General features: G+C 37.9%; 1 protein-coding gene across 3 annotated transcripts in view; it reads right to left on the bottom strand.

Annotated features, from left to right (window-relative positions):
- VCL (vinculin) overlaps window positions 1-14,430 on the bottom strand; it is a 115,310-nt gene that overhangs the window by 11,415 nt on the left and 89,465 nt on the right. For all 3 annotated transcript variants that reach the window (XM_038408742.2, XM_043519907.1, XM_043519908.1), the window contains 8 exons: window positions 13,615-13,805; window positions 10,273-10,472; window positions 9,484-9,612; window positions 8,045-8,194; window positions 7,215-7,323; window positions 6,426-6,728; window positions 5,657-5,784; window positions 4,318-4,503 (listed from right to left, as the gene is read on the bottom strand). In XM_038408742.2, coding sequence (XP_038264670.2) covers window positions 4,318-4,503; window positions 5,657-5,784; window positions 6,426-6,728; window positions 7,215-7,323; window positions 8,045-8,194; window positions 9,484-9,612; window positions 10,273-10,472; window positions 13,615-13,805 — 1,396 coding nt within the window. The remainder of the gene's footprint in view (window positions 1-4,317; window positions 4,504-5,656; window positions 5,785-6,425; window positions 6,729-7,214; window positions 7,324-8,044; window positions 8,195-9,483; window positions 9,613-10,272; window positions 10,473-13,614; window positions 13,806-14,430) is intronic.

Below are 14,430 nucleotides of genomic sequence, written 5' to 3'. Positions count from 1 at the left end.
AGGAGTAGAAGAATTGGAAATGAAGGGCTACCAGAGTACACAAAGAACAAAAAAGATTAAAGAGAAAGGAGATCATTCCTGGAAATTAAGTTATTAGTGTTTGCTAACAGACTGAAAATGGACTTAGTAAAACAAAGCACTGTGAATACGAATGATTAGAGTACAAAGGGATTATGAAGAGAACTAAATTGTTTTGCCATAATGTTGCAGTTATTACCTTTTTTTTGTGTGGAAAAAATGACGATTTAAGCCATTACAAATAATGCCTACAGTGCAGAGTGTGGGGAGGAGATACCTAAGAAAACAATGTCACAGCATATTTTGCATGGCATGTTACCATAGCCAACACTTCCAGGACCATTGTATTATTCAAAATTACTAATCACATTCTTCATATCAGACGAAGAGAATGAAACAAGCCAAACAATCTTTATCAAGAACGTATGTACTTTCTAATGAGCCTTGTTTTTAAAGCAAGGCCTTTTATGGACAAAATCTACACCAGAAAAAACAATGAAAGGGAAAAGCTATAATTTAAACTCAATAAATGACTCATCTTAAAAAAAATCTTAGTCATGCAGAGCATCTTCCAGACATTACACAATATAAGCCTCTTTTGATTGATAGACTTTATAAAACTCGTAAACCTAATGCCAAAGCTATCCTGATATAGATAATGCAGAGGCAGAAACTATGTATTTGGGAAACCTGACGCATACGGGCTTATGGACCTTCCAAAAGACATTACAGAGGTGAGAGAATTCCTGGGTTTGCCCAGTGAAAAACGACATTTGTAAAAAGATTACATTGGTAACTTTTGAGTCTTATAAAAGACAGAGCATTAAAAAGTCTGTTAAAAAGATATTAAGCATTCCTTCCCCTCCCCCGCCCATACAAAAAGTTATAAAAGCATCTGATTGTGACAATAAAACCCCAGGAAAACACAAAAGTGAAATATTGGCTTTGTGCACTGAGAGCCTGCCTCAGCCTGAAGTCCAGCAGGCTTGGGATGAGCTGGATCTTGTGTCTCATGATCTGTCAAGTCCCACACATCACACTCAGTGCCTGCCATGCTAGATTTTCTTCATAAGAGAAGGCCACAGCCTGTGGCTGCAGTGGAAAGTTAAAGACTCATCTTTTAAATAGCTTCTCTGAGGATCATTACGGCTCAAAAGAAAGTATTTTAAAACTGAACCCAGATTAAATCAAAGATGGTATCCATGACCTGCAGGGAAGAGCAGGGGCGGGGGATGCACACCATGGGACATTGCAATTTCCTGCAGTTGTATTCATGGGACCAGCTTGCTTTGCAGCTGGTGCGACTTTAAAAGCATGAATGAAGGATAAAAGGTTAGACTTCAATTTCCTGGTTTTGTTGGTTTGAATCACTTTTTTCTTGAAAGGTTCTGAAAATATTGTTTTATAATCCAGAAACCCAAGAGTTGCGGCTCATGCTAAATACAGAAGTTGAACATTTTGTTATTTTTTTAAGCTGTATTGGTGTTTTGCTCTGGTAGGTAAATATTTTAGTAGGCATATTACTTAACATATAAACTACATATGGTAAACAAATATTTAAGTACTTATTGTATTTAATTGGATTGTCAGCTTTAAAATCCAAACCACAAAGCACTTTCTGAAAAGTGGAAATTATAACCCATTGTTCCTCAAAATTACCTTTTAAGATGATTAACAAGATAAAGGAGTACTCCTTTTGGGATATAAACACACACAGGTAACAATAAACCCAGCAGAAAATATACTGAACTTCTCATGTAAAACACATTTCTAGTCGGAAAAGTGGCTCCAAAAATGGATTTGCAGGGTTTCATGTTTATTACATCCATGATCCAGATCAATTTTCCTCATTTTATAAGTAAAGAGGCCTTTTCCGACTCAGTGGTCCTAACTAATCAGGATCTGTTTTCTGGTTCACACATCATCCCAAACAATGCCAATTTTGCAGACCAAATTCTGGCCTACAAGTTACACCTGTGGAAGCCCACACCTGCTGCCTAGAATGGGCTTTGTACAGCTGCAAACAAGGGCAGAATTTGTTTCTATAATTGTAACATAGCTAAAAAATTACACTGATGTACAAACCAGAATAGACTCCAAATTCTCAAAGCACCTCAGTCAATATAGCTAAAAGGAGGAAAGAGGAGGAAAGACAATTTTTGTCAGTATGTGTAAGCGTGACTGAATAAAAAGGAGTGAGGTGGTCCCATTTTTAAACTGTCACTTTGACCATAAACCTTACAAACTTTAAAATAATTTCCACACAGTACATTTATACAGCTATTGTAGAAAAGCTCTCCCCAGAATTAACACAACCCAGCTCACAAGTGCTGCAAGTTTCACTTTTCCTATGTATGGAATTCTAATGCACCGAGCATTAATCTCCCCAGATCAATTCAGTGCTAATTTTAACCCTTTAAATTGAATGATCTTCGACCCCAAAGTCATACAATGGCTTTTGATAATAAGGTGTCTTAACAAATAGTACCTTCCTAGAACACACAGCTCAAAAGGGTAGAGATTTTTTTTAAACAAAAATGATACATCTTCTAGAAACAGATGGCTCAGGAGGAGAAGAGTTCAATGAATGAGCTACCTACAGGTTTCAGAATAGCAGCCGTGTTAGTCTGTATTCGCAAAAAGAAAAGGAGTACTTGTGGCACCTTAGAGACTAACAAATTGATTTGAGCATAAGCTTTCGTGAGCTACAGCTCACTTCATCAGTGAGCTGTAGCTCACGAAAGCTTATGCTCAAATCAATTTGTTAGTCTCTAAGGTGCCACAAGTACTCCTTTTCTTTTAGCTACCTACAGTCACCCAATCTAGCCTGACTGGTTCTGTGATGTCCACCAGAACTATTATAGTAGTTTTAACATAGCTGTTTCCTACCTTAAATGGGCAAAAAATATCCAGGGTTCTGTGACACACTAACCAGCTTTGATGACCACAAACACAAAGTGAGCATGGAAGGCAAATCCATACTTACGCAGAATGTAAGGTGCAGTATAGTAGCTCTCCACATAAGAATGACCTTGAGACAGCTGTTCTGCTATTTGATGTTTTGAAGGTAAAAAGCTTCTAATTTCTCCAGCGGCAATGATTCAAGAATAGATTACCCAGTGGATGGGTATAAACATTCAAACAGAGTGGCTTCACTAATTCAGGGATGCTATAATCAAGGGCCGGTCTACTTCACAACAAGCTTGGCCTAATTCTGTGGCAATATGCTTGCACTCTGCAGCCACATTATAGCAGTGAGGAGATTCTGTGGCATCTTCCAACTGCATTTTCATATTTAATTTAAAAAAAACTAATTATAATTGTATCCTTTGTTTCATGTGATATTAAATTCCATCTATTTTATTCTGTCCCTAATATTTACATTTTCAGCGCACTCCAGAACTTAGGGTATGTCTTCAGAAGTGCAGCTGCAGCTACACCGCTGTAATGTAGACACTTCCCTTCTTTTGCTTTAGTGTGTTTATTCCAATTGCTGTAGTAAATCTATCCTCTCAAGAGGAAGTAGGTAGGTCAATGGAAGAATTCTTCCATCGAACTAGCTGTATGTACAGCGGGAGTTAGGTTGACCTAACTACATCATGCAGGGTACAAAATTTTTCACAGCCCTGAGCAATGTAGTTAGGTCGACCTAAGTTTTAGGTGTAGAACGGGGTTTAGCAGTACAAATGTATAAATGCTATTATAAAAGGGGGTCAGGAGAAAGCAGGAGGTTTTGCAGCTGTAGGGGAAAATAGGAGGTGGTTTCAGCATCTGAGAAGCTAAGGAAGGCCATCTGGGTTTGTGGGATAAGCACATTAATTTGGAGTGTTAACTCGTTCACTAGCATTTAACAATACTGCCACTGAAATCTGCATCATTAGTTTTCAAAATTAACTGTGGAGGCATGTGGAGCACATCATGTCTCGCAGAGCCATTTTTTAGGGATTTACATACATTGCATTGACTCCTAGTCTGAGAAGTACACAATTTTTTCACAGCCATAAAGGTTGGAAAAATGAAAGCCTGCAATCTTCAGCATAATGCTGTGACAAATATCCAACTGTTTAATCATGGTGTACACAGAGTCCCAACTATAATGCTTCGTTTTATCCCAGGAAATGAAAGGAATGGCAACAGCTGACTTTGGACAGTCAAGCTCATGATTGGTCCTGGACAATGACTCTGATTTCTTTCAGTCCTAGATCTTTGACTATTATTTCTAATTTCCAGAGATAAACACCTTTCTTACATTAGCTGTTAGAGTCAATAGAAACAAGCCCTTTTATACACTTCACTTACCTTGCTAGACCATTTTCGGGCTTCATCATGTAGCTGCCTAGCAGCCATCATCATGGGCTGATTAATCACTTCTCCCGCTTTCTGCTCTGGGAACTCTTCATCTTTCTCTTCGGGAGGAGGTGGTCTGGGTGGTGGAACTTCACCCTCTGGAAGGGGTGGTTTTGGAGGCGCAAGTTCATCAGTCAGCTAAGCAAGAAAGGAATATATTCAGTACACTTGAAAATATACTGGCACAAAACATGGTACCAGGTTGTTAGGCATCTGCAGGACAATGAGGAGCTCATGCTGTCTCACATTTAAAGGACTCTCCATCACAAGAAAAGTACATTCACAGTAGTTTACGACTTTGCACACTGAAGGCTGGCCCACTAAGTTAGTGGTGCTGACCAGCCAAATACAACTAACGTTTTTATTTAAAGAATAAAACAAATGTTTTCCGTTTGGTCAAAATCAATACTTCTCCTCTACATTAAACTCACATGGTTGCCCTGGACTTATGGCTGCTGCTTAATAGAAAGGGTAGGCCACCTCCATATAAATTCACAGGGGTCCCTTTTCTCCCAAAAGCACGTTGCATGATCAATGAGGATTCATTTTAGAGAGGCAGGGGAAGAATGGCATGAAAGTGGCATGAAAAGCCTCTGCTATTCCCTTGTCTCGTAGTCAGAATATGTTCTGTGGCTTACCTCTCTGAGTGCTGTTTTACACTAGATGAGGCTTAAACTAACCCATATCACAGGCGAAAGTATGGGAGTTCATAACTAGTATGAATTAGTGGGTAGAATTTGAGGCTTTCCCAGTCCTCACTACATGAGACAAAGCATTTAAGAGTGAGGTGATATTTCTAATCATTTTATTTGCTAAGACAAAAATTACAACCATTGCGCTGAAAGACATTCTCTTTAGAAGATGTAGTTAACTTCTGTATTTCCTATTTCAAAGTCCTGTCACTTAAGAAACATGGATCTATAAAGCAAACAATGGACTGGAGTCTAGCTGTCTCAAAGGTTGCCTCTCTCCCTCTATCTGCTTCAAGAAGAGTTCCATGATGTTTGCACCTCATTCAAAGTCCACTGAAGTCAATGAAAGTCTTCCATTGGCTTCAGTGGTCTTTGTATCAGGCTCTTTGATGAAGTGCTTCAATCTTAAGTTAAGTAATTATGCTAGCTTCTAAAAAAGGACCATCAAAACTATTTAAAGTGAAAACTGAAGTCCAGTACATCCCAACACGACTCTACCTAAACTGAAGTCTCTCTGATAAAAGCTTTATTGTCGCTGGATGCAATCAGTACCAGTGCAACTCAAATGTACCATTACTGAGAAACTGAATTGTACTTACATGAAGCTGCTCAATGTCAGGGGGGGGAGGAGGAGGGAAATCAGGTTCTTGAGGCTGGAAGGCTTCTCTGACTTTTGCCACAGCTCCCAGAATCCTATATCCAGAATCCAGGAAGCTCTTCTGCAAACCTGAACAGAAAATCCAATGCTTAATGTAATATGCCTTTGTCACCCTGCATGCTTGGGGGGGGGGGGGGGAGCACTACTCTCAGGCGTATTTGCAGTTTGCACAATACCTGGTTCAAATTTAAGTACCTTCAACACTTAGTTGCAAAATATAATGGTATTTAAACAACAGACAGAATGTTGTACAGTGAGTTTCAATTTCTGGAATGTTAACTGTAGAATAGCCAGCGGGTTTAAACCAGTGCTATGGCTAGAGTAAGAATCCACTATGAATAGCCAAAGTAGACTCAGGCACAAATACACAACATCTTGCCATTTTACAGAAAAAATACAGGTGTCCTCTTGCCAGCACATTTCAGATATTCACCTGGGACAAAGATCACAAGATACAAGTCTCTTCATAGGTGGTAACAAAAGTAGTAAACTATGGGCAGATCCTGTTCCCTTTAACTCACTGGAAGTTTTCCCACTAAACTTAATAGAAGCATTAAGTAGCGTGATTGCATCTTGATTGCATGATACTGGGGTTTTTGAGGTCACAATATACGGACAAGGAGAAAAATTAATAGTTTCAAACGTGCAAAAGCTTCAAGCTTCAAAAAGGGGAAAAAGTGTTTGAGAGAAGCTCTTTGCTTTATGCTTACCAGGATCAGAAATGTTTCCTGCCACAGCTTTAGCATCCATTACCATTGGTGATATAGTTTTGCTTAGGTCGTCAGAGGCTGCCTTAACAGCTTCACGGAATTTGGGATCTTCTGAATTTTCAACTTCCTTCTTTGCCACCAACAGGATTCGGTTTGCTCGCCGAGCAATGCTGGTGGCACCAGCTACAAGCATCTGAGGTTGGATATTGGCCATTGCAACTTTACATTTATCTAGGTCTTTCTTAATAGCTTCTTCTGATGCGTCCAACAGAGACTTAGTATCAATTGCTTCATCTACCAATCCTAGGATAAAAATTGAACATGTTAATATTCCACTTCCATGTATGGAAAGGGAAATGGGTATTTAGGGCTCTGGAGGTTGTTCACATTTGGAAGTATTTACTCTCCTGGATGTTTGGCTCCTTAGATACAGAGTTTAGATTGTTAGAGAAAAGTGTGCCAGAGAAAGTTACATACAATAGCACAAAGATACAGCATTATCTTCATCATTAGTTCATTGTAACAACTTAAAACAAATAAAGTTTGAGGACCCCTAAACTAGAGAATAATGGGTGAGTTTAATTTAGCACCTATATAAAAAGAAGAAACCAGTATTGTTAGTACTATGCAACATAAGTGTTTTCCCGGGTCAAACTGTAGGCCTGCTATTTCTTTCAGACACAAAAAGTTGTGCAACCATTATTTTGTGCACATTTCATCCACCTTAACAGGAGAAAAAATACCCATAATGAGCAATGAGTAACAAAACTTTCAACAAGAATTCTTTACCTGTCATTTTTTCCACATTATCAATCCATTGGTTTTTCATGGTCTCAAAATGTTCATAAGCAGCTTGATTTCCAGGGTTTCTTAAGAGGATACGAGCAGCTGATATTACCTGCCAAATGTAAAATATTTAATACAAAAATATTGTTAAACAGGGATACTATACATTGTCATGAAACTACACTATTTTTTAATACAACTAGTTGTCCAGTTTTACTTTTAATATTCATATGTCAATTTTAGTTCCACTATGAAAAGCCTTCAGCTGCACAAAGAATTCCACTGTGTGAAAAGAATTTAAAATTGCCCTTAGACACCAGGCGTCTCAAATTGCAATTCATGTGTCACACAAAAAGGTCCACTTTCATGATAAAATTTTGCTCAAAGGAGCTAAAGCAAATGAGCAGTATATATCAAACATAGATCTATATGACTGTACAAAATTATGCTTTTACATGAAGTTAGAAAATCATTTTAAAAGAAAAATACATTATTTTCTACTCATATGTTTTGTTAAAAATCATGTTTATTAGGAGGAAAATTCATCAAAATTACTGCCCAAAAGTTGGAAAGCATGAAACTGTCTCCATCATCTATTCAGCCTTGTCGTGTGTAATAGCTAAACACAACATCCTCATTTTTATAGTTCCACCTTGAAGTGGACATCACAACACAAATACACACAGGGTTCTTCATGTTAGTTACATTTAAACACAAATGCTAACGGTAAGATCACCCACATCATGCTTTGGTGACTGGGATCATACAGAAAATTCCTTTGGAGATTAACAATGCCAACTAATTTATTATAATTATGAGATGAGTAAAGAGACCTGCGGTGTGAGTTCTCTGGCTGATTTCACAGCTGCTTGAATGCCTTCTACTGTGGTTTTATTAGCAGTTCCAACAGCAGCTGCTTTTTCTGCTGTTGCTCCAAGTCTAGCAGCATGGTTTTCAAAGTTTGCTGCCCTTTCATCAAACACCTGTAAGAGAGTGGGGGAAAAGTGCATTATTAGCAGTTTACCTTCTCAAAAAGATGCTTTCTTTTCTATTCAAAGTGTAATACCACACTCTGCACCATGCTGTCTGACCTACTAATAGATTTACTTCAGACACTGGGGGGATTTGAACCCAAGATTTCCTATTTGCTAGTCAGGTGCTTTTACCAAGTAGAATCTTGGGACAATGTTTTACTTTGTAATTCTTACATTATTTCCAAGTTTTTCTAATCAAATTAACAGACATTTTAAACTGCTAATCCATCCTGTACAGCTTGTTGGCAAGGTGTGTTATCACACTTCCACTAATGCATGGTATTTCTTACATTATTCTGTAGTAGAACTAGTCAGGAATTCCTCACACTGCATAATAAAAGGTATTTTGTCATAGCAGCTTTGAACCCATAGCTCCCTAGGAATTAATTTGCCTACCAAAAACTAGGTTTCGTTGATGGGAAGAATGCAGCACATGCCAAAGGTTATGACTGTCATGCTTGATATAATTATTTCTAATTCATTACGTTTCACAGATTTTTCCTAAAAGGCTTTAATATGTCTAATTTAAAAAGTAAGAAATAAAACAGAAAAGAATTTTCCATGGAAGGTTATAATAAAGTGGATATTTATTCTAGAAACTAAAACATTCTAAATAGAAAAATGTCTCTCTCTCCACACACACACACACACACACACACACACACACTTTGTTTTATACACTTATTTTCTGAATATGTTCTTACAAAAAAAAAATATCTATCCTGCAAAGCCAAATTCTCAGGCATCTGGAATCATTCTGGCCCTGTGCCAACCAGCTGGCCAAATATAACTTCCAAGTTCAGCACTTAGTACACTTTGCATAAAGACAGTGATCAGAAGCACAGAAAGTGAGTTTCATAGTGAAAAAAATTAGGTCTAACACATTGATTGATGTGTCCTTAGATGAACATGATCAGCATCTATTACATATAAAGATATAAAAATGATTAACTAGTTTAAATACCCATCTATCATACAAATAGCTTAAGAATGTCAACAACATCATGACAGGAAGATCCTTGGTAAGATCCTAAGATTTACTGAATGTTTAGGGACTAACTTTTCCAGTGAATCATGACATAACCTTCCACTCCCAGTAGTTCAGACTACTGCTCATCCATTCTCTATTAGCAATTATGGATCAGAAGACTAAGGGCAAAATCTTGTCTTGTAAAACTGTGTAGTTAAGTATTAGAAGCTGAATGTAAGAAAATATTAGTTGTTCCTACTACACTTACCTCATCCCTATTGGGTGCATCAGGAGGTGCAGTGGCTGCCACTGCCAATAGTTTAATTGGGGTTGTAGTGTCACTAAAAATATCAGAAACCTCCTGGGTCATAGCTTCTTGCATCCTTGTTTTCAGATCCTGAAAAACATAGCATGAAAATCATAAGATTTTGTAGGACCTTCAAATTCCAGAAACAGCATTTTTGCAAAAACAAACTTCATGGGACCACTCAAAATGGCAACCAACAGAAATATCCGTTACCAAGTATTTTTAAATACTGCTTCTTAAAGCCGTCTGTAATGTTAACCCTTTGGCTACTAGTGATTATAGACCAAATTACCATTGAGGGAAAGAACAGTATAGTGTGAGACCCTAGATGGTCCTCAGATAAGTAGCTGCTGATGTGGTATCTTTGGTAAGTGAAAAAGAAAAACTTTAAATACTTGGCCAGTTTTCTGGGCATCTCTTTCCATATACAAAACCCATCTCATCAGGAATGAGATGCTGCTCATCAGGAACTGCAGATAGAATAGACTCTTTAAATTAGTCTGTCTTTCCTACAGCACACCAAGATTTGGTCCCTAAAGTATGAAATCAAGTGCTTTAAGTCTCATTGAAGCATGGAGCTCTCTATACTTCCTGTGAAAGCTGCTTCCACAGTCTTCACTGTAAGTTCTCCTGTGGTACTTCATACTGAATTTTGTATTTATGTACCCACCCCACCAGCATGAGCAGAGGCTTCCTCAGCTCTTAAACTGCTACAAAATGGTGACCATTCTACCTATAATGAAGTTTTACCTTCAAAGAATCCTGGAGCTGAGTGGCAATCGCCCTAGCCTGAGGTGACTCTCCTTCTCCTCTTGCTGCCAGATCAGCTAGCTGGGCAGCCAGCTGTTCTACACGATCACATTTGGCAAGGAGGTCTTGACGATAAGGTCCTATCATGGCATTGGCTAAACGACGACCTTCAGCCACCAGTCCCCGGATTGCAGCCTGGCCTACAATAGAAAGTAGTACAGTACTTCAGTAATTCACAGACCCCAGAGGTAGAGGGCGTAACTCAGTTGTACTGTCAAGTGAGTAGCAATTAAGGACTAATTTTATTTTTTGGTTCTAAACTTAACCTTCTGGTTATTCAGTTGTATTTGAAGAAGGAGATTTGCACTCAACAGCATTTCAAACCCAATGGAAAGTTAAAGTCTCTTCAAAATCTCCTTTTGTGCAATATGCTGATGCTTGGCCCGAGCCTCACCATCCTTAACTAGGGTGGGTTGGCAAGAACAGATTATTAGTTAATTGTGTTCCCACTGACCTAACCACCATGAACTTGATACCACCTTAACAATACTCCCCGATTTTGATTACTGTAAATTGGCCTTCATCCCCCCAAAATTATTTTAGGGAAAAAAAGTCTAGGTGCAGTAACTAAACCAAGCAAAGGCAACAAGGAGGAAGAGACAAAAAATAAAAGAGGTAGAAAACAGAATAGTGATGTGCATCATCATATCCTCTTTTTCTTCAGACATCATAGATAGGAGAGATTTATCAGCTGTGATGTGAGACTTAAGTTTCCATGGGTTGGGGTGGAGGCAAGGAGAGAGGGATGACAACCATTTTTTTTCTTGTAAATCATTTCCATATTTAGTCTTGACAATCTCGTGTGTTCATTTGTTTAGAGACTGGTGCTCTTTGTTTTTCTAATAGCACAGCAAAGTTCTATTAAATAGGAGTTATTATATTTAAGTCTTAAAGATACATGGAGTATGGCTGTCTTCACTTAAGTCTAACACACAAATTTGGCTGACTGTGCAACAGAGAAATTTAGAGCTCAGGAGATAAGTTTACAGATTTGGTTACAGAGAGATGAGAATAATTGCATCACAGCCCCAGAATATACGAGATGCAATGCAGAGTACTGACAGCAACATTTTGTGACATCTCTTAGTTTAGCCAAGCAGAGTCTTGTTGGAATCCAGTAATATCTATTCAAGTTGTTGTTTTGGATTAAGCAAGGAGCAGGTGATGAAGACATTCATTTGATATATTTCACCCTATCCTGCCCAATTTTTAATGTGGCAGTGAGAATTAAAGATTTCAATCCATTTATCGCTCAGTAGAGGCAGATTATAATGAAGTTGTTTACAAAGCAAACAGCAGGAGATGCCAGCAAAATGACCCACACCATTATAGAACAACATATGTTTTATGGTTCAGAACTTTAATCAATCCATACTAATAGGGCCAAACTTTACACTGGGAGAACTGTAAACATGCAAAGTGATTTGTGACATGGTCAAACTCCCTATTCAGAGAACAGCTCAGAAATATTTTCATAAGACTAAATTTACTAGGCCAAATTCTTTCAACCGTATTGTAGAGATCTAACAGAGCACTGTGTTCTCAATGAATCCTTCATAGAGGAATCTTATCAACAGCCATAATAAAATAAAAGTCAAAAACAACACACATTAATTCAACATTACAACAAATTTTTAAACACTTAAATTCCAAAGTTAAGGCTCTCACAACTACTTATTCTGGCTCTTCACACATTTTTGGCATTATATATTATTGTACCTATTGACTAAAGCCTTAACATATTTCCAATGCAGGAGAGTTCCAATTCCTATGGAAATTACATAATTTGCATGTAAAATCTCAAATGTAACTATGCAATTATAAATCTTTTTTGCATCTAAACTTTTGCTTATTGTTTCTTTTGAAGGGGAAAGAGTGAACAATCGTATCTGTTTACATTTCATGCTTCCAGGAGCTGAATGCTGATGTAGGATGCAGTGGATTCTGGGGAAGTTTGAAATTGGAGAAGCTCCCACCAAGGCAACCAGATCTCCTGGGACACTCTTTCACAGCTTCCAGAAGGCCTGAGGAGTCTTATCACACTTTGTTGTGCAGTTCCTGCATCAGAAAATGGCTAAAATTGCATGGTATAGTTCCATGTTTATGGTCAACTTCTAGAGAAAATTTGCGAAGTTCAAAAATAAAAAGGTCTCTTTAACTGCCAGCCTTGCAAACCCTGCCGGTGATCTAAAAATCAGGTTGTTCACGCACCAACAGACGTAATCCTGAACTGAAAGGTGAGTGCAAGCACTGAAGGTCTACAACTGCACTACACCAGGGTCAGGTTGGGATTCCTCGTAGCCTTCACAGCTCTGCTGTCTGCACCTCACTACTATGATGAATGAGATTGTAAAATGAAGATTTCAAAGAACCCTTTATTGAAACTATTTTTGGATAAAAGCCACCCTGCCAGCTAGAAAGCTGGTCAGAAAACAAGAAAAACACCACAAATATGAGAGGGTGGGGATGCAACATTTGTCTTCGTAAAAAAGTTTTAATTAATTTTCCCACCACTTCCAATTATTAACAATAAAGTAACTCCTGAATCATTACTATATGCCTGCAAGTGACATACCATGCTTATTTGTTCACTTTTTCCATTGCTTGCTGGTAACAAAATAATATTGCTGTTCTATAAGATTGTGTAGAAACTGTATGAGGTGAAGCCATATCTTTAAGAAAAACCTTACAGAATGAAACATCTACTTTCTATTTACATGGGAGTTAATTTCTTAATTTGCCAGCCGATATACAAATGTGTATTTTAGACATTGTACTTGAATTGCAAACAATACAAAACAGTGTAAAAAATGTTGCATTTTGTTTTGTTCCTACTTACATGTATGGATATTAGAAAGTAACTTCAAAGGCATGTATGGTAACACTTGTTGTCTTATCAAGTTTTTTGTGAACACAGTGATTTTAATACCAATTTTTATTTAGGATAGTGAACGCATGTTAAATTCACAAATCCAACTGATCTGACGATCACCTTGGAAAGGTCCTCAAAATTTTTTTAGCCTTTATGCCCTTTCTACATTGCAAGTTCTCCCATCTTCAATATGATGCTCATTTTCCTCTGCTTAAATTCATAAGTGGAGGATCCATCACCACACTTCACCAGCAGAAGAAGCACAGAATGCTGCTATGAGCCACAGGCTATGAACTATGCACCTCTACATAAACCAAATGTCTCAGATGTGGTAAACAAAATCTCAGGAGATGCAGTTTTATTGTTCCAATTTATTATGAAGCCGAACAGTGATTCAGCGAACAGCTCACCTACTCCACGGTCATCAACTGTCGGATTGTCAATCCACCTTTGAGCTTGCTCAATCTTGCCCTCCAAATGAACAGCTGCCTTAACTGGCCTGGTGTTTGCTACTACCCTGTTCGTTTTAGACTGTAAATTCTGCAGTGATGTAGCTACTTGCTTAGCCAGTACCCGGGCCTCTGGAGAGTCTCCTTTCCCACTGAAAATCAAAAAAAGATTGTTGAAGTCACATGCCAACTGAAATCAATACAAGACATTATATATTTTTGAAAACAGATTTAACTGTGATATTCTCGTGAATCAGTTCACTATAACTATGTTCATTATGTACAAAAACAGAAATTAAGAATAATGACTTACACAGGACTTTATTTACGGGGTTAGAAAGACACCAATGTACAGACTGTAGGGTAGCAAAATCTGAAGAAAACCCTATGTTAAAAGCACTAACTACAAATAGAAAAAGTGACAGATTTAATATTAAAGACTACTGTTGACACCTACGTAAGTGTAACCTTCCTCTTCTACTCTGCACCTTCTTTTCAGATCTGATATTGAAACACTTTCTTTAGCTAAGCACTGAACTAAAGCTGACAGATCCTTGTGGGACCATTTTAATGCTATGCTTTTCTAAGCTTTATCTGATTTAGAACATAGGCATAACGATTAATGATCCAAGTGCTTGAAAGATCATCTGATAGTTTAGTAACTTTCTTAAAGGACAAGAGTTATCATTACCTAGATTTCAGTAAGGCATTTGATACCGTGCCACATGGGGAATTATTAGTTAAATTGGAAAAGACGGGGGTCAATATGAACATTGA

This window comes from Dermochelys coriacea, chromosome 7, assembly GCF_009764565.3.
Source record: "Dermochelys coriacea isolate rDerCor1 chromosome 7, rDerCor1.pri.v4, whole genome shotgun sequence".
NCBI classification, from domain to species: Eukaryota; Metazoa; Chordata; order Testudines; family Dermochelyidae; genus Dermochelys; species Dermochelys coriacea.
The sequence above is the reverse complement of the archived record's forward strand: the minus strand, read 5'-3'. Positions and strand labels throughout refer to the sequence as shown.